Source organism: Amphiprion ocellaris, chromosome 13, assembly GCF_022539595.1.
Source record: "Amphiprion ocellaris isolate individual 3 ecotype Okinawa chromosome 13, ASM2253959v1, whole genome shotgun sequence".
In the NCBI taxonomy this organism is placed as follows: domain Eukaryota; kingdom Metazoa; phylum Chordata; class Actinopteri; family Pomacentridae; genus Amphiprion; species Amphiprion ocellaris.
This window is the reverse complement of record NC_072778.1, coordinates 25,115,726-25,135,921: the sequence shown is the minus strand read 5'-3', so window position 1 is coordinate 25,135,921 and position 20,196 is coordinate 25,115,726. Positions and strand designations below refer to the sequence as shown.

Below are 20,196 nucleotides of genomic sequence, written 5' to 3'. Positions count from 1 at the left end.
CTATAAATGTCTTTGTGTGTCCCCTAGTGGTCAACTTTATGTCTCCTTTTGTCCTAAAATGTCTTACTTTCTCTTTGTCCTCCAATTTTTCTCTTTCATTTCTCAATATTTTGAATTTCTAATGTCTGTTTATGTCCCTGAAAGCCTGTCTTTATGTCCTGAAAAAATAGCTTCTGTGTGTCTCCCACCTCAAAATGTCCTGCTTTGTCCCTCAATGTCTTCTGTATGTCCTCCAGGTGTTTCATGTCCTCCAGATGTTTTATTTGTATCTGTACGTCCTCCAGATGTTTTATTTCACTGTACATCTTCCAGATGTTTTATGCAGAGGTTTTACAGGAAAGTTTATGGCGTCGCATTGTCTCTTACCTTTCGTGCAGCTGTCCCTGGGTTCAGTCTGTCAGGTGGAGGACAGACAGCATGAGGACAGGAGGACAAACAGTGGGACAGACAGGAGGACAGGCATGAAGGCAGACGGTGAGGACACGGATCGTCCTCTACAGGCCCGCAGCCTCGGCTGGTTGAACTCACCTTCCATTCAGAACTCCGTAGATCAAAAGCAGGATTTAAGGCACAGCGCTGAATGCAGCAGTGACTCAGTGTTTCCCCGCCGTGAGGAGCAGCGCTGTGGTCGCTCCGTCCCGCTGTGTTTCACCGTCTGCAGGCAGACAGACAGCCGCGCTCCCGGTACTCCCACCCCGACGCCTCGGCCGACGCTGATCCGCCGGGTGTCCGGCGGGCTCCGGTGTGTGCTCGGTGTTTTCCTCCGGTTAGGTTCTCTGAAGAAGTTACTCTCCATCTCTCGGTTTGGGGTGCACTGCGCAGGCGCACACGGGGAGGCGGCAGACGGAGCGCATGTGAGAGTTGAATGTTGTCATAAGAAAACATCAGAACAACATTTTGACGACAATTCAGGGTCCAAGATGTTGACTGAATTAACTTTAAACTGAACTTTACCAGAACATTTGTACATTAAACACATTCTAAAGTCATCATTATCATCTTCATCATCACCACCACTATTTTCATCATCATCATCATCATCATCATCATCATCTCATCATCACCATAATCATCTTCATCACCACAAACATCATTACCACAATCATCATCATCATCATCATCATCATCAGTGTATCTACAGGCAGCATTATAAAATGTGTTTCCATACAGATGTTCCAGTAAAGTTCATTAGATTTCATTCCACAGAGACTAGAACCAACGTTTGTTCACCGAGCAGCTGATCAATCTGTGAATCTGAGGAGACGGAGGAGAGGAGACACATTCAGGAGTCAACATCTGGGACTCTGAATTGTAGTCAAAACGTTGCTCTGATGTTTTCTTGTGAGCTGCAAAACATTCAACTCTCACATGCTCCCCGTCTGCCGCCTCCCCGTGCCGTGGATGTGCGCCTGCGCAGTGCGTCCCAAACCGAGAGACGGAGACGGGGCTCGAGCCTCCGCAGCTCGAACCGAGAACCTAACTGGAGGAAAACACGGAGCACCGGGCCGACCCGGCCGCCGAGCACACACCGGAGCCCGCCGGACACCCGGCGGATCAGCGTCGGCCGAGGCGTCGGGGTGGGAGTACCGGGAGCGCGGCTGTCTGTCTGCCTACAGACGGTGAGACACAGCGGGACGGAGCGGCAGCAGCGCTGCTCCTCACGGCGGGGAAACACTGAGTCACTGCTGCATTCAGCGCTGCGCCTTAAATCCTGCTTTTTCTCTACGGAGTTCTGAATGGAAGGTGAGTTCAACCAGCCGAGGCTGCGGGCCTGTAGAGGACGATCCGTGTCCTCACCGTCTGCCTTCATGCCTGTCCTCCTGTCTGTCCCACTGTTTGTCCTCCTGTCGGTCCTCACCGTCCGTCCTTCTGTCTGCCCTCATCATGTCCGTCTGTCTGCCCCATTGTTTGTCCTCCTGTCCTTATGCTGTCTGTCCTCCACCTGACAGACTGAACCCAGGGACAGCTGCACGAAAGACGAGACATTGCGTGGACATAAACAGGGTTTCCTGTACAACCTCTGGAGGAGGCACAGAGACAAAAGCATCTGGAGGACATAATGGGACAAAACATCGGGAGGATGTACAGAGACAAATAAAACATCTGGAAGACGTACAGAGACAAATAAAACATCTGGAAGACGTACAGAGACAAATAAAACATCTGGAGGACATACAGAAACAACACATTTGGAACATATACAGAAATTAATGAAATATCTGGAGGACATACGGAGACAAATAAAACATCTGAAGGATATAAAACACCCGGAGGACATACAGAAGTCACTGAGGGACAAAGCAGGACATTTTGAGGTGGGAGACACAGAAACAATTTTTTCAGGACATAAAGACAGGCTTTCAAGGACATAAACAGACATTAGAAATTCAAAATATTGAGAAATGAAAGAACAATTGGAGGACAAAGAGAAAGTAAGACATTTTAGGACAAAGGGAGACATAAAGGTGACCACTAGGGGACACACAAAGACATTTATAGATAAAACAGGACAATAAGGTGGAGGACAGTTATAGAAAAGTCTTTTAAAGACAACAGAAAGGCCATGAGAGGGCCTTTGGAAATGAAAACACTGGGACATTCACAGACAAGGTTGGACATTTTCCGGTAGGAGACAAAAAATAGTTTGGAGGGATTTAAACTGACTTGAGCAATTAGAGACAGTGAGGACAGACACTGATATGTTGGAGAAGACATTCTGACCAGTGGAAGACAGAGACATAGAGACATCTTTTAAGGACAGTTTTTTCAGACTATGGAAAAAGTTGGGGGACATAAAGAGACATACAGGAGACAACTGGAGGACACAGAGGACATAACGGGGCAAAAATGTCTTCTCAATGACAGACGTTGACACATAGTAGAGATTTTTAGGATAAAGTGACATGAGCATACATTTGGTGGACATATAGAGGACGTAAAGGACATTTGAAAGGGTTTGACCACATATTTACCACGTTTACACCAAAAGTGACATGAAAGCAGAATTATAAAGACAGACAATGAAATGTTAAAGATGGAGACATAATGACATACTGAGTGAAAGACATCCTATTTGGTAAATGAGCTGAGTTGAAGGACAGTCTGTGAGGACATGTGGAGGACAAGAGTGAGACAGCAGGATGCTGCTGTCCTCAGGAGGACAGGATGAGGGTGTTGTTGGTCTGAAGGACGTTATTTTTCCTCCCCGACAGTTTGGATGTGACGAGGACTGAGACAACGACATGACGCCCCCGAGGTGGACCCGGCTCCCTGTCCTGTCGGTCCTGATCCTGGTCCTGGTCCTGGTTCTGGTTCCAGCCCGCTCTGTTTCGGCAGCCCGCTCTGACAGGACCATGGTGTCAGAGGAGTATGTGGGCGCCACGGTGAACGCCACGGTGTTGGACGGACGAGGAAACACCATCCACATGATGAGCAGCGACGAGGGGACGTATGGACAGAACTCCCCAAAGATGGACACCAGGGGCGTCGTCATCGCACCTGCACCACATCACGGAGGTACTGACATCAGAGCACACACCTGAGGACACACCTGACGTCTCACCACACACCTGAGGACACACCTGACACCACAACACACACCTGAGGACACACCTGACATCACAACACACACCTGATGAAGCAGCTGAATGCCGCTGCATGGTTGGGCTACCTGGTTGTTCCTGCCAGTACCGTATGTTGTCTCAAAGGTTTAACCCATGCAGGTCTAAGTTCAGGGCCGTAGGGTGGCTCCGTGGTTAGCACTTCTTCTGACTGCTAGAAGAACCCTGGTTCCTGGGTCTGGAATCTGTGCATGCGTGGGTTTTCTCAAGGTTCTCCAGCTTCCTCCCACAGTCCAGAAACATGCTGAGGTTAACTGGTGATTCTAAATTGTCTGTAGGTGTGAATGTGAGTGTGATTGTTTGTCTTGCTGTGTAGCCCTGTGATAGACTGTTATCTGTCCAGGTGTCCCCTGCTTTTGCCTTAAGTCAGCTGGGATAGACTCCAGCCCCCCATGACCCTACAGAGGATTGAGCGAAGTATAGATAATAGATGGATAGAAGTCCATGTATGCACGGAATGGCTCAGTAAATCAGTTTTGGTTGCAGCCACCTGTACAGGAGTGTACCTGACTTTAAAGTATCCACCTGAGGACACACCTGACATCACAGAACAACTTTGTCATTGTAGTTTTCAGGTAGAGTATGTAGTTTGCTTCATTAAATCCACTGAGGTTATTGCAGATAAAAAGTCAGCTGATTATGAGGGGTTCAGGGGGAGGACTGGACATGTTTTCTGTGTAAATATCTGCTTGCACGGAAACAATCAGACGGTCAATCAGTTGATGAATTTCCACAAAGTGAAGCAGCAACATTTAGATGATCAAGTCAGAGTTTGACAGGAAATATCCCAGTCTGCAGTGTTTTCTGACATCACAGTGAAATAAAGCAAAAATTCATCCAGGAAATCAATAATCAATACTGAAACAGTGGCGTTAGCGTGTGAAGACTCTGCAGTCTGCTCCTTTAACTTCACGTCAGATGAAAGCTGCTCAGCTGACTGAAACCTGAAGCTGCACTCAACGTCCTCACAAGGACACTGAGCTCTCGGCCAGATCACATGATCTTCCTCCGCAGCTGGAGGTCGTAGATGTTGAGATTTCAGAGGACGTCCGTCCTCAGCAGGCTGTAAAGCTCTCCCATGTTATCAAATCTGAACATTCTCCTTCATCCACATCATTTGTGAAGTGAAGTGATGAGTTCCTTTGAAATGAGGTGTAAAGTGAGACTTTGAATAAGAAAAAGCTTTTTTAACTGAGACTAAAATCACCCGATGGTGCAGAAGTTTATGGACAGTTACTGTGTGGTGGAAGTAAATAGAAGTACTCGAGTACATAACTGGATTACAGCTGCAGCTTGTAGCTGAGTGAGTATTTTGAAATAACTACAGCGGATTTTCAGTTTGCACAGAGATGCAGATCAGCAAATATAGATACAAGTGATGAAGAGGAGGAGCAGCTAACCAAACAATAATCACATGATAAAGGAAATCTTCTGTAAGAGTTTCCTGTAAAACAAAGAGCAGTCCAAATAAAATCCATAGAAAAGTGAGTCAGAGTGTTTAACCAGCAGCAGGAGGCTGAGAGAAAACAGTTGCAGAAGAAGAACTAAAGTCAGTGAAACAAAGAACATCAGGAAGGTTCAGAGAGCAGCAGCTGTCAGCAGATTGAACTGCAGAGAGAAAAGTGACTCGGCTCACTTTCCTGTTAAAAGACTCTTAAAGGGCAGCAGTCGCTTTGTTTCTGCACAGCAGCCTCGCATTCAGACTGCAGCTAACGTGAAGCAGGACTTGAGACTGAGGAGGTTCCCTCTGATCTTCATCACTCCGTTCCACCAGCAGCTCCATGAAACCTTTTATTTCAGTCTGTATGATTGATCATTTTTAGCCACGTTTTTACAAAGAGCAGCAGAAAAAAAGGTTTACTTTGAATTTAAGCTCTTTATTTGTCAACAGGTAATAATTTACTGTGTACACAACAATAAAAACACAAATTTACTTCCAGAAATTGAAATAAATGCAGGTAAGAAAAATATTATTTGCTTAAAAACTGTGAAATAAAAACAGTAAAACCTGGAGGAAGATGGAGGATGACCAGGAAGAAGCTGCACTGTGCTCAGATTCAGGTTCAGAGTCCTGAGTGTTGAGATGAAACGATCCAGATGTGTTTGAAGAACAGACTTTCAGCTTCAATTTGAGGGTATTTCCATCCAAATCAGGTGAACGCTGTAGGAATTACAACATATTTTAGATGTCCTCCACTTTTTTAAGGGAACTAATTGGACAATTGTCTGCTCAGCTGTTCCATGTCCAGGTGTGTGTTATTCCCTCATTATTTCATTTCCAAGGAGCAGATAAAAGGTCTGGAGTTCATTTCAAGTGTGGTATTTGTGTTTGGAATCTGGTGAGGTCAACTCTCCATATGAAGTCCAAAGAGCATCAGCTCCTCAAATGTTTTCTGAAAACATTTTGGTGAACTGTTTCATAACCAAACGGTTCCAAACAAGCCACCATGCGGGTTTGAAATAAGCCCAAGAACAAAGTGTTTGTCCAATCAGGTGTGATCGCGCATTGTTGTTTGAGGCGGGGCCTGTAGGGTTTTACAGTTAGAGAGCACCTGTCAATCATCTTCTTTGACATCACCCAGTTGTACGTCCATCAAACGTCCAAAAACGCTGCTGTGGACACAAACCATTCACACTGTGTTGATGAATAACTGTCCAAAGTTTTACTTGTTGACTGAAACTGCTGATTGATTATTCATTGGTGGAAGTCGTTGTTTTGTGATCAATCGGTGCAGCTCTGATGACAGTTTGGTTAAATAACGGAACTGTCCTGTTCAAGTCAATTCAATTTTATTTATATAGTGCCAGTTACAGGTCAAATTGTCTCAAAACGCTTTACAGAACCAATATGCCTGAACCTCCAGAGCAGCCCTAAGGTGACAGTGGCAAGAAAAAAACTCCCTTTTAACGGGAAGAAACCTTGAGCAGAACCCAGCTCTGTATTTGGGGGGACCCAACTGCTGCTGGCCGGCGGGTTGAGAGGGACAGAAGGGGTGGTGGGGTGGTGGAACAAGGAACATATCACACAATTAGATACATGCATGATAAGATAGATGATACATACAAAGTACAAGCTAACACTGTTCTGTCTGATCAGCAGTTTAATGACTGAGTTTGTGCTCAAGCTGCTGATAGATTTTCTGCCGATCGATCGGTCGACTGACGTTGGATGAAGTCTGATGAGGAGGTGACCCAGCAGTAACCATGGTAATACTGTGTGTCCTTAGTGGTGGACCGACAGGGCTGCGACCCCAGCACTCGTTTCCTGGTTCCTCCCCGGAGCGTCCACTGGGTGGCGCTTCTGCAGAGAGGCAACTGCACCTTCAAAGAGAAGATCCTGAAGGCGGCCGCCTACAACGCCACGGCCGTCCTCATCTACAACAACTCCACCGACAAGACCGTCAAGATGGGACACGAAGGTCAGAGTCCCTGACAAACAGGACACACAGTTCACCTTCATTTCTGTTAGTATGATGTCACACAGCAGCAACTTCATCAAACGTTCTCCCTAAAATACAGACAACCCTCCAGAATAACCCTCCACCTGAACAGTTCACACTTTTTTCTGATCAGAGTGAGATGTCTGTCTGCAGGAGATCTTCTTCTCCACTTAAAGGTTCAACTAATTGTCTTGTGACATCATCAGGTTCATCATCATGACAAACAGAAGTTGTTCCTGTTTGAGTTTACTGTCAGTCTCAGGGTGTTTACATATGAAGCAACCGCAGTGGAGCTGCAAGTCATGGGTGGTAGGGATAATAAGACTTAATAATCAATTTACAGTAATCACAATCAGACCCATCAGTCATTTAACAATAATCACAATCAGAATGATCAATCAGTGAACAATATTCACAACCAGACTGATCAATTAATTATCAATAATCACAACCAGACTGATCAATTAATTAACAGTAATCACAATCAGATTGATAAATCAGTTAACAGCTTTCCCAATCATACTGATACAAGAATTAACAATAATCACAGTGAGACTGATCAAATTACAATCAGAATGAGTCTGATCAATTAACTAAGAATCATTGCAATCAGACCAATCAATCAGTCGAAATCAGACAGTCATGAGAAGGTTTAGTTGTTTATTTGTTTGTTGTTGTATTTTATGTTTTATTGATGATTTGCAGGATGAAGGTGTGCAGCAGTGACTTCCTGATGATTGATGTCGATCCTAAATATAGATCGTGTCATTAATTGATGAGGTCACTGTGTCCTCACACTGTGTGTGTGTGTGTGTGTGTGTGTGTGTGTGCGCGTGCGTGCGTGCGTGTGTGTGCGTGCGTGCGTGAGAGAGAGAGAGAGATGCTGAATGTCAGAGAGCACAAACAACAGACCTACAGAAATGTGAACAAACAGAAATATAGCTATCAGTCAGGAAATGTGGAAACAAAAGAAATATTCAAGAAAACAAGCTTCACATAATATTTAGTCAGAATCACTTGATTCTACACAGCTCACTTGAAAGTGATCTGAAAATAAAGCGTTTACTCTCACCAGATTCTGAACATGTTCAGCATGACTGATGCTTCATGAGGGACTCAGCTGTTAGTTTTCAGATGAAGTGAAGGCAGTGTTTCCACAGAGCAGAGAGGACACAGCAAGAGAGACTGAGAGGAAAATCAAACATCCTGGATGAATAAAATAAACGCAGCATGAATCTAAAACTGAACAGAGGAGCAGGGTGTTGGAGATACATTCAGCATGGTGAAACGTAATTCATGTTAATCAGATTTATACTTGTCATCTGATGTTTGATGTGACATGAACAGACGTGTGGTTCTGTTCTGGTCCTGATCCTGTCTGCAGGCACTGGTGACACGGTGGCAGTGATGATCACCGAGGCATACGGTAAGGAGATCCTGGCTCACCTGGAGCGGAACCTGACGGTCCTGGTCTCTGTGGTGGTGGGTCAACGTGGTCCCACCAAAAACATCAACCGAGGCTCGCTGGTCTTCGTCTCCATCTCCTTCATCGTCCTCATGATCATCTCGTCAGCCTGGCTCATTTTCTACTTCATCCAGAAGATCCGCTACACCAGCGCCCGCGACCGCAGCCAGGTAGCGTGCTAGCATGCGGGCTAACGGGCGGTCAAGTTGCTATGATTTGTACAACACATTTGAGATTAGATTAGATTCAACTTTATTACACATGTACAAGTACAGGTAACAAAATGCAGTTTATCATTTAACCAGAAGTGCAATAAGCAGCAAGTGCAAGATTTACAAAATGTACAGAAATATACAGGATGAATGAAACTTGATATATTATAACCATGAAATACAAATGGTTTGTTTTGAACATAATTCAGTAAATATTGAGATGCTGAGATGCTATGCACATATTTACAGATTGTAACATACAGTTTCTGCAATGAACATACTATGCCAATAGACATAGTATAGGGATATATATATATATATATATATATATATATATATATATATATATATATATTTGTGGGATATATGAATGAATACAGACTTAACATACAGATTATTGGGGTGCTATAAATATACTGTACAGGTGCGATGTACATGCTATGCTAAAGGACATAAGATATAGATATAAGAATATATATGAATGATATAGACATATTGTGCAGATTATGGACAAATTATACAAGAAGATAACATCTTAAGGTTGACATGAACATACTGTACAGATTTAAGTGCTATGGACATATTATACAGATGTGTGAGGGATGGTGTGTGTGTAAAACCAGGGCAGGGATGAAGGGATGTGTAGTGATGTGTAGGGGCAAGGGGATCAGCAGGGGGCAGAGTTCAGTAGGGAGACAGGTCTGGGGAAGAAGCTTTTCCTCAGTCTGCTTTTCCTGGATCGGACACTCCTGAAGCGCCTCATGGAGGGAAATGGAGCAAACAGTCTGTGGTTAGGGTGGGAGGAGTTTTTAAGGATGCTGCAAGCTCAACGCAGACAGCGTTTCCACTGGACGTCCTCAATGGCTGGAAGTAGAGTCCCTGCAATGCGCTGAGCGATTAACCCACCACCTGCTGTAGTGCCTTGTGGTCTGTTACAGAGCAGTTCCCTTACCAGGCTGAGACACAGCTGGTCAGGATGCTCTCAATCGCACAGCGGTAGAAGTTCACTACTATAGCTGAAGACAGGTGGTAGCTCTTCAGTGTCCTCAGGAAAAAGATGCATTGGTGAGCCTTCTTGACCAGGCTGGTGGTGTTGGTGGACCAGGAGAGGTCCTCTGTGATGTGGGTCCCCAGAACCTGAAGCTGGACACATTCGACAGCCATTCTGTTAATATGAATGGGGTTGTGTGTGCTTCCTCTCTTCTTCCTGAAGTCCACAATGAGCTCTTTCTTGCTGGTATTAAGAAGCAGGTTATTATCAGCGCATGAGGTGGCCAGATGTTCACCCTCCTCTCTGTAGGCTGTCCCATCGTTGTTGCTAATGAGACCAATCACCGTTGTGTCGTCCGCAAATTTGATGATGGAGTTGGTTCCATGCACAGGCCTGCAGTCGTGGATGAAGAGGGAGCAGAGGAATGGATTGTGGTACACCTGTGTTGAGTGTGATGGTGGTGGAGCTGGTGTGTTCTGACCTAACATGCTGAGGTCTGTTGGTGAGAAGGTCTGTTGGTGAGAAGGTCTATTATCCAGGGGCAGAGGGAGCTGTTAATACCCAGATCCTCCAAGTTTCGAGATTAACTTGGAGAGGATGATGGTGTAGAACGCTGAGCTAAATCAACAAACAGCATTTGCGTGTCGTTGTTGTCCAGATGTGTGAGCACAGAGTGAAGTGCAGTGGAGACTGCATCCTCTGCACTTCTTTTGCTGCGATAGGCAAACTGCTACAGGTCCAGTGTCGGTGGGAGGCAGTTCTTGAGGTGTGGTAGGACCAGTCGCTTGAAGCACTTCATAAGGATGGGTGTGAGTAATACAGGGCGGTAGTCATTCAGGCACGTCGGACTGGAGTGTTTCGGCACTGGAACAATGGAGGTGGATTTGAAACATGGTGGCCCAGCTGTTTGGGTGAGGGACAGGTTGAAAATGTCCATTAAAAACCCCTGTGAGCCGTTCTGCACATGCTCTAACCATGCAACCAGGGATGCCATCTGGACCTGCAGCCTTTACACTGTCAATGGTGGTGTTGATATAGTCCAGCACAGAGAAGTGTAGGTATCAATATGATGGACTCTGGTACCGGAGTCATCTGCTGTTCTATCTGCCAACCGGCTAGCTCGGTAGCATTGTCTGGTACTCCGTTGTTTAGCCATGTTTCCATGAAGACCATGACATTACAGTCCCTAAGGGTTTTTAAAGCAACAGCTGCTGTACCAAAGTACTTTCTAGCAGAAAAAAAAGATTACAAATTAATTTAAGTGTAAATATCGAGGTGGAGATCCTGTAATTGTCATTTAAGATGTGAATTTACCTTACAAATTAAGATATTAAGGAGTAAAACTTGAAAACAATGATAGAAAATGCTACTCTACCTGACTGTAATAAATATGAAGTACAGTATTATTATTTATGGAGACTAATTTGGAACAAAAGTTACAATGCTAAATATAGCAGAAAACCCATATCTTTTCATGGGAAAGTGTAAAACTTGTGACCTCTGACTGTGTTGTTCGATCAAGTGATATCAGTAAATGTTACCGCCCCCACCCCCCTCTGATGAGTCATGAATATTTAATGAGCTCCCCCCTAGTGTAATCAGATCCTCCTCTGAGGACTCTCTTCCCTCCATCTGCTGCACTACAACCTTCCTTTCACCTCCCTGCAGCCATCGGCTGAAAACGTCAACGTTGTTAAATCATCACCATGGAAACCATCTGCCGAAATATGGTTTATTTAATGTGACAGGTAGCAGTTGAAGAGCAGCTGAAACTGCACAGAGACTGAGTGATGCTGGAACACCTGAAGGTGAGATATGAAGCATGCTGCATTCAGGTGCTGCAGCTGCTGAAGGTCAGGCTCAGTCAGGTGAACCTGTAAATCGCTGTTTACCTGTGCCCTGATTTATCACATGATGTCACAACAATAACATTAAATCACATTAGATTAATAATGACTCATTTGTCTGTACTAGTTTTATCTCTGTTATCCACCCATAGCTGTTCAGGTGTTTCATTGTGGGCAGAGCTATCAGACGCAGTTACACTGTTTGTGGGCAGACATTAGGGCAGTAAGCCTGTGCCAAAGAGACAGGGCAGCTAAGTCAGTGATATCCAGAAACCTTCCAGGATACAAGAGCTGGGCAGCAAGCATTTAAATCACTTATCCAAACAAACACCTTCTTATCCAACTACTTCCAAGTTCTGTCTCTGAAAGTCATCAGAACCCAGAAACCCTTTCAGCTCACTTTCCCCCTCTGAGGTCCAGCTGTGAAACCTCTTTCAGGCTCCTGGTGCTGTTTTGAATTGATCTGTGTGTTTCTGACCTCCTACCACTTTCTAACCTTCCAGCTGCTTCAGAGGATCTGAAACAGAAACATGAACAGAAAGCTGTGTTGAAAAAACTCGTTAAAATGTCTCTGTCTGTCTCGTCTTTCTTCAGCGTCGTCTCGGCGATGCAGCAAAGAAGGCTATCGGGAAGTTGACCACAAGGACGGTGAAGAAAGGAGACAAGGTGAGCCTCCACCAGAACCAGAACCACAGAGGCTCAGAACCAACACAATCATTTTTTGTACAGAATGAAGTTGTAAGTTTAACATGTTGTCTGTCTTGTGTGTCTGTATGTGCACGTGTGTGTTCGTGTTGTAGGAAACTGATCCAGACTTCAACCACTGTGCTGTGTGTATTGAAGCATACCAGCTGAATGATGTGGTCCGAATCCTGCCCTGCAAGTGAGTCTGCACCGCTCAGAACATTATGACCTCTCTCCGTCCGTCCATCTGTCCTCCATTTCTCTGTCTGTCTTTCTGTTTGTTTGTCTTTCTGTCTGTCTTCCATCTTTCTATTTCTGTCCATCTGTTTGTCTTCCATCACTTTGTCAGTCTTTACGTCTAGCTATCTCTCTTTCTCTGTCTTCCATTTTTCTGTCCCTGTCTCTCTGTCTGTTGTCCATCTTTCTTTCTATCCATCTGTCTATCTCTGTCTTTCTCTCTTTGTCTCTCAGTCCTCCATTTCTCTGTCTTGCTCTGTCTGTCTGTCATTCCTCCATCGTCTCTCTCTGCTTCTCTTTCTGTTTGCCCTCCATCTGTCTGTCTGTCTGTCTGTCCCAGTGGTTCAGTGTTAACCCCCCTGTGTCCCCTGCAGACACGTCTTCCATAAAGTGTGTGTGGACCCCTGGCTGAACGAACACTGCACCTGTCCAATGTGCAAACTGAACATCCTCAAAGCTCTGGGAATCATGGTGAGTCATCGCTGACATCATCAGCAGCAGACCAGGTGTGTCTTCATGACCTCTGATAGTGACTGTCTCCATCCCCTCCTTCCTCAGACCAGTCTTCCTTGTGTGGACAGCGTGGTATTGGATGTGGAGCGTCTGGGTGTCAGTCAGGCATCTGGCAGCCAGAGGGCGCCCCTGGGTGACAGCAACCAGCCATCAATCAGCCTGGAGCCGCTCAGCCCCCCCCACCCTGAGGCCACGCCCAGAACACCTGCTGACATCACCATCGCTGTGACCAGTAAGAACGCAGCATGACACAATAGACACAACACTGTCAGCAGATCTAGTCATACATCAGCTGCTTCTAAACACTACAGTCAACTTTATTCTCTTTACAGACTAATTTAAATTGATGTAGAGCAACTTTTCACTGATGCAGAGCAGCTTTTCTCAGATGTAGAGCAACTTTATAAAGATGTAGAGCAACTTCATACTCATGTAGGGCAACTTTATAACGGTTTTGGGTAACTTTATACCGACGAAGGGCAACTTTAGAGCAACCTTGATCCTGGCACTGACCCCAGTACTCACCGTGATACTGTTCCTGATCTTGATCCTGATACTGAAACTGACACAGACCCTGATCCCGATACTGATCCTGATTCTGTTACTGACTCTGGTACCGACCCTAATCCTGGAACTGGTACTGGTTTTGATCCTGATCCTGGCACTGATCATGACCCTGGTACTGACCATGATCCTGGTACTATCCTTGAGACTGATACGGACTTTGTTACTGACCCCGTTCTTGGTACTGATCCTGATACTGATCCTGATTCTAATACTGACTCTAGTACTGACTCTAGTACTTATTTTGATCCTTATACTGATACTGATGCTGACCTTGATTCTGGTACTGATCCTAGTACTAGTGTTGATCCTAATCCCAACCCTCATACTTAATCTGATACTGATACTTACTCTGGTACTGACCCTGACACTGACTCTGGTACTCATACTGACTCTGGTGTTGACCCGGATCTTGATACTGTTCCTAGTACTGACCCTGATCTCGCTTGTACTAATCGTTATACTGACCATGACCCTGATCCTGATCCTGATGCTAGTACTGATCCTGATCCTTGTACTGACCCTGATACAGACTCAGATACTGATCCTGGTACTGATTCTGATCCTGATCATGGTCTTATCCCAGATCCTGATCCTGGTACTGACCCTAACTATGTGGAAAAGTGTCTTTCACTGTTGTCTTAAATGTCATGTTTGTGTTTTTCTGTCTCACCAGGCGGCGGTCACTTCTTCAATAGAAACTCGATGTCTCCTCGCAGCGTTGTCTGTGAGGTGGAGCTGCCGGACATCCAGGCTTCACTTGACCTCTACGACGACAATAAGTCCTGAGGCCCGTCGCCATGGTTATGACCCCCTAGCATCAACAACAGTCCACCTGCTGATGGACGGATGACCTTCTATGGATGCAGGGAGTCTTTGTTGTCTGCTGGGGGGTCTGATAGGGATGACCAGGGCAGACATTTAACCATCATTTATTCCATCAGACTTTCTTTAGACTAAACTGATCCTGGTCTGGATCCTGGTCTCAGTTTAGGCCATTTTTGTCACTCATGTTTTTATTTTCCGGTTGACAAAAACTGGAGAAACTGGAACCGGTACTTGGGCCATTCTAAACGAATAATCCAGAGAACTTAACTCCAGAACTGAAACCTGAACTCTGATTCTGTGGTATAACTGGAAGTAATGTTATTGTGGAGGTCCAGAGCTTTGAGAAAAGTTCTAAAATCCTTAAAAGTGCTCTTGTGTTCCTGGAAAAAGGTTCCTGGATTCCTTGAATAGTTCCTGTTTTCCTCAAAGAGTTCTGTCAAAGGTTCCTGGCCAACTAAAACAATTGGGGAAAACTTTTGAATTTCATTCAAGAGTCTTAAAAGAGTACTGAATTTCTTAAAGTTCCTGGGTTCCTAAAAGGCTTCCCCTAAATGTTCTGAACCATAAAATAGTTGGTCTGTCAGTTCCAGAGAACATGAAAGAGTTTCATGGGTTCCCACTGCAGTTTGTCAGTCTGTAAGGCCATTTGAAATGCCATAATGGTTTTCTGGAAAAATTCCCATGCTGCTAAAATGGTTACCTCAAGTGTTTTGGATCCTAAAGGGCTCTTTGGTGGTGAATTTGCTGTTGGAAAAGTTCTTGAGATCCTGAAATGGTTCCCAGGAATAATCGTGAGTGCCTAAAAAGGTTCCTGTGGTCTGGAAAAAGTATCTGAGTTCTCCTAGAAATGTTTCTTGGCCCCTGAAAATCATACAGGGTTTGTGGGAAGGGTTTCTTAAAAAGTTCCTGATTTCCTAAAGAGGTTGTTGAATAAATAAATTAAAAGGTGCCTGGGTTTCTGGAAAAGTTCCTGAGTGGAAAAGGTTCTGGAAATATTTTTGAAGTCTTAAAAAGGTTCTTGAGTTTTAAAGAAAAAACAAGTTCCTAAAAATGTTCTTGGAAAACTTCCTGAGTGCCTAGAAAGGTTCATGGAAAGGTTCTTAAAGTCTTACAGGAGGTTTTGTGTTCCTGAAAAAGTCTCTAAGCCCAATTAAAAGGTCCCATGGGAAGCATTTCTGAGGTCTTAAAAAAAGCTTTTGTGTTCTCAAAAATCCTTCAGTTTCCTACAAAGGGTCTTGAAATGGTTTCTGAGGTTTTTAATGGATTCTCATATTCCTGGATAACAGGCTGAACAATTTGCACCCAAGACTGTTGGACCTGAACCAATATGGACTTGCCAGCAGCCCGACCAGAACCAGAGCAGACCCAGAGAACCTGAATGCTGAATCTGTGTTTTCTGATGTTCTGTCATAACTCTGGGCCTCCTGGTGGGCCGGATGAGGATTACATTATGAACAAGTTCCTGGACTGGATCAGAGCTCCTTGTCTGTAAATACTCAGTGAGCTGGTTCTGTGTCTTTGTCATCAGACTGGAACCCAAACCAGAGGAGATTCTGGACTCGGATCCTGTGAACTATAACAGTGAACTATAACAGTGTTATCTCCCTGTAGCAAAAAATCAAGTTTCTCTGTAGAAGAAGAGACATTAGATTCAGAGGAACAGTCCAACATTTCAGTGAACCTCCTGCTGTCTGTTCTCTGTATTGTTGGGTTCCTCCGTGAACCCTTCTGCATTATTGCATTTCAAATCAACCAGATCTGGAAAAAGTACCCCTGACCTCCTCCAAAATCAGCTGGCTTTTTATTGATAGTAACTTCAGTATATCTAATGAAGCCACGCAAAGTTTTACTTTCATATTATGGTGTGTGTGTGTGTGTGTGGCGTCTTACAATAGCTGGAGTTACAGGCCCTTACAGTACATAGAGGTGGGTCCAAATTTCACACAGTTTCCATAGTTTTTTAGCCCTCATACCTCAATAAGTCCAGAAGATAGACAGTTTTTTTTTACAGCTGAAAAACGTGTTTCAGCTCTGTTAAAAACTAACCAAATCAATTTTACATCCACTCCAGGTGTCACAATCTAAAGGCAAAATCTGTGTTTGGTCCAGTTTCTATGGCTGTATATTACAGACATTACACTGCTGTTGAAACTATGATACATCCCATGATACTGATGCTCAAAGTTGGCTATAGAGAAAATTACCAAAAATCTGATTTATTTAAATTGTGACATCTGGAGTTGATGTAAAGGTAATTAGGTTGCACGTTTATCAGAGCTCAAACGTGTTTTTCAGCCCTCAAAGTTTCATGCATCTATTTGTTGTACTGATGAAGTTATGATGCTCGGGAAAAAAGTGAAATTTTGACCTACCTCTACGTACTTCAAGGGACTGCAATTCCAAAAGCTTACCCAACATGAAGGTATTTTTTTGCATGGCTTCATTAAATCTATAAGTTAGAACAGATTAAAAAAAAACAGGTGATTTAGAGGTGAGGACTGATTGGTCTAAATGGAATGACTGACATGTTCTCTGCTCTACAGTCAGATTAAAAAGGGATTTCAGTGTGATCACAGTCAGTGAAGTGATGTGATTAGCCTAGCTTAGCACAGTGACTGGGAGCAGAGAGAAACTGTTAGCCTAGCTCAGCACAGTGTCAAAGCGGGTGGACATCAAACGTCACTGTCATGTTTGTCTTTAGGTTAAACTCAGGCAGTGAACATTTTACACTGGCACGTGGATGTCTGTCAGTCACGTTAATACATCAAATCATGTAAAGTCAGCAGGCAGCTGCTAACATGCTAACAGCTGCTAACGTGTTTGTGTAGCAGAGACTCTGAGGATTTCTTGAAGTGAAGGACTGCTCCTTTAAAGTGTATTAAACAGCTTCTGAATTACTCAGCGTGTAATAATAATCAGTATTTAAACAGCATTATACAATCTATAACCTGACCGATGGATCAATATTATCTCTGAAGTGACCTGAGGACGTCCTGCAGGATGCTCTGTCTGTCTGTCCTTGTCTGTGTGTCATGGTGCTGATGATGAAGGAGGATGTGTGATGCTTTTAGTTCACTGTGTCTTTACTGCCTCAGCATTGTGTCATTAAAGTGTCTTTATTGGCTCTAAGGTGCAGCCTCACTTTATTTCTCAAATTCTCAGCAGGCTTCAGCTTCAGTCATCTATCCAACTCGCCCTGTCTGCAGTCATCGTGAACATGGTCATTTTGTGTCTCTTTGCAGTCATTTTGTGTCTCTTTGTGATCATTTGATACTCATTTTGTGTCTTTACAGTCATTTTGCGTCTTTTTTGGTCTGTTTCTTTTTCTGGTTGGTTTGTGCCCTCTGAGTCGCTTTCTGTTTGTTTTATAGTGTTCTGTCTCATTTTCAGTCATTTTGTTTCACTTTGTTTTGTGCCTGTGTAGCCATTTTGATACTTTTATGGTTGTTTTGAATCATTTTGTCTTTCTTTGTAGTCATTTTGTGTCTCGTGTCATTTTTGCATCTGGTGATTTTATGGTCTTTCTTTTTGTATATGAGATATATATATATATATATATATATATATATATATATATATATATATATATATATATAAAAATAAAAATTATATAAATTGTTTCCTGGGAGAGAGGCAGGGGGAAGAACAAATTCTCTGCTTAGGAAAATACAGGTTTATAAAAAAAAAAAAAAAAAATGCATCCCAACGTGCAGACACACTGTTGCAGGGTACAGACGCACTATTAGTGCCAGTAGAGTTTTTTCAGTTTTAAAGGCAATAGTGACTTCAGTCAGTTGTGTACTGCAGGTGGGATTACTCATGTAATCGGTTCTTGAGGACCTGCACCTTTGTGGAAAGTCTGTTGCCATCCAAATCCATTAAAACTTTTTGAAACAATTCAAACGTGTATCTCAGGTCTTTGGGGGAGGTGAGATTTAAAGTGTAGACGAGGCCAAACAGGACTGCACACCCATTTGCCACATCTCTCAGATCCTGCAACACTTCAACTCCCTCAATTATGATGCCAACATCCTCATCATACTGTGGGCTCTGCTCCCTCATGTCGGATAACATAGCTTTCCATGACCTTTTCCTCCATTGCTCTCATTGGACCAGGTTCAACAACCTCAAAATGAGATTAGAATAAAGCATTAATGAAAATGTGTTGAAGAGAAATTGGACTGCCACATGTTGCAATCAGTATCAATTAATCTTAAACAACACAATTTAGTCATAATGGGTTTAAATGGGATCATTTTTGTCCCTAATAGCTTCAGAGGACCAATTTTGTATATACAGTATATTATTGACCTTATTACAGTATATTATTAAGTGATTGGTTAAAATAAAGAATATATATATGTTAAAAGGAATACCATAAGAGAATTTGATACCATATGCATAAACACAGCTTAAATGATCAAGAAAATAAAAAAACATCAAAGTCCATAGTGAGGCACAAAAGGATAATTTTAACAAAATCGTAAAAGATACCATAACAATTTCCTCAACTCAGACAAAAGGTATTTGTTGGGCTATGGTTCATACTGTATAGTGCAACTTACCACATAGTCCTTTATGAAATTTTCTGGATTTTCATTGAGGTACACACAAAGTGCTTTGAGGACACATTCCTGTCGTGTTTCAACAGTAGGATTCTGTGGGGGGCAAACAAACCTTCAGGATCTACACATAATAAAAAAAATATACCATATTTCCATTACCCACACAAGAACAAGTACACTACCCAAAAAGAATCAGGGAAACAAACAAGCACAAATTTATAGTGACATGCAGATATGATAGAAAGAGTGATAAAGATGCAGGCACATTGGCAAGTGGCCACACAAAACCATTTCATAGAACACCCTACCTTGTCCATGGCTGCCACCATCATGCTTATTTTGTGCCCTGCTGCTCCACCCTTCTTTCTAAACACCTTCATCAATTGGTTTGAGTAATGATCCAGTTTGGACATGAATCTGGACAGCAGGGGAACAGTGCTGATGTGGGTGAATTCTGCATTTATCTAAACACAATGAGACAGATGCATAATTAAATTTCCAGCTGAAAAGTGGTGTTATACACAATACCTAATGCAGTGCATGGGGGAATCATTTATTCTTATTTATAGGGGCTAGCAAGACTTTCAAATGAAATTATTGACTGCTACATGTATAAGCATATAACATATATGAAATACACATGGTTACATTATCTCGCTCTCAGAAAACAGAGCTGGCCATCTGTCTCGGAACTCGGTGATGAAGGGCATGTCCTGAATGATTTCCTGTCTCCTGTAGGCAAAAGTTCTTTCCATTTTAGCCTTGATCAGTGGTTGGTTCTTTTTCTTTACCTCCAACAACAGGGTTTGTCTTTCCAACTCAAGACATGCTTTTGTTTCCCCTATGGGATAATCAGGACAGTAATTGACCTCTGCTTTCCGTGGCTTCTTCACTTGGTTGGGACCTTTGCATGTTGTCCCACGTTTTTCTTTGGCAGCATTTATGCTTAATTCTGGACACCCAATGTTCCGCAGTCTAGTGCGGTAGCTGGCCATTTTGTACTTCAGGCTTATTTTCCACCCGTAATGACCTGAGACTGACCCTTGCTCCTTTAAACATGGATGTTTTGTTATTAGAGCCAGAGCCACATGATCAAAGTCTTCATTCAAGGAATACATTTTGTATTTGATCATTTCTGATGCCAAACCCTCTAAGATATCAGATTTGAGTTTGGTGCTTGGATTCAGAAAAGTGCCGCTGTTATGAAAGGCATGATTGGCCTTCTCCAGC

At 43.5% G+C, this 20,196-nt stretch overlaps 1 protein-coding gene across 2 annotated transcripts; it reads left to right on the top strand.

Moving 5' to 3' along the window:
- Window positions 1–1,440: 1,440 nt before the first annotated feature.
- Window positions 1,441–16,878, top strand: rnf130 (ring finger protein 130). Of its 2 annotated transcripts, XM_023263335.3 has the most exons (10): window positions 1,442–1,743; window positions 1,950–2,315; window positions 3,213–3,516; window positions 6,848–7,039; window positions 8,445–8,695; window positions 12,170–12,241; window positions 12,376–12,458; window positions 12,871–12,967; window positions 13,055–13,241; window positions 14,250–16,878. In XM_023263335.3, exons 3-10 carry the CDS (start codon window positions 3,243–3,245, stop codon window positions 14,360–14,362), a joined length of 1,269 nt encoding a protein of 422 aa, XP_023119103.1. In that variant the 5' UTR covers window positions 1,442–1,743; window positions 1,950–2,315; window positions 3,213–3,242; the 3' UTR covers window positions 14,363–16,878. The 2 variants fall into 2 exon arrangements, with proteins under 2 accessions (XP_054872525.1, XP_023119103.1); XM_055016550.1 differs by lacking the exon at window positions 1,950–2,315 and having other exon boundaries at window positions 1,441–1,743.
- Window positions 16,879–20,196: the final 3,318 nt, after the last annotated feature.

Bases quoted from the DNA above. Each gene is read 5' to 3' on its own strand.
- rnf130 (XM_055016550.1), top strand. From the start codon at position 3,243: ATGACGCCCCCGAGGTGGACCCGGCTCCCTGTCCTGTCGGTCCTGATC. The intron at 7,040-8,444 runs GTCAGAGTCCCT...TCCTGTCTGCAG, and splicing joins CGTCAAGATGGGACACGAAG to GCACTGGTGACACGGTGGCA. The intron at 13,242-14,249 runs GTAAGAACGCAG...CTGTCTCACCAG, and splicing joins CATCACCATCGCTGTGACCA to GCGGCGGTCACTTCTTCAAT.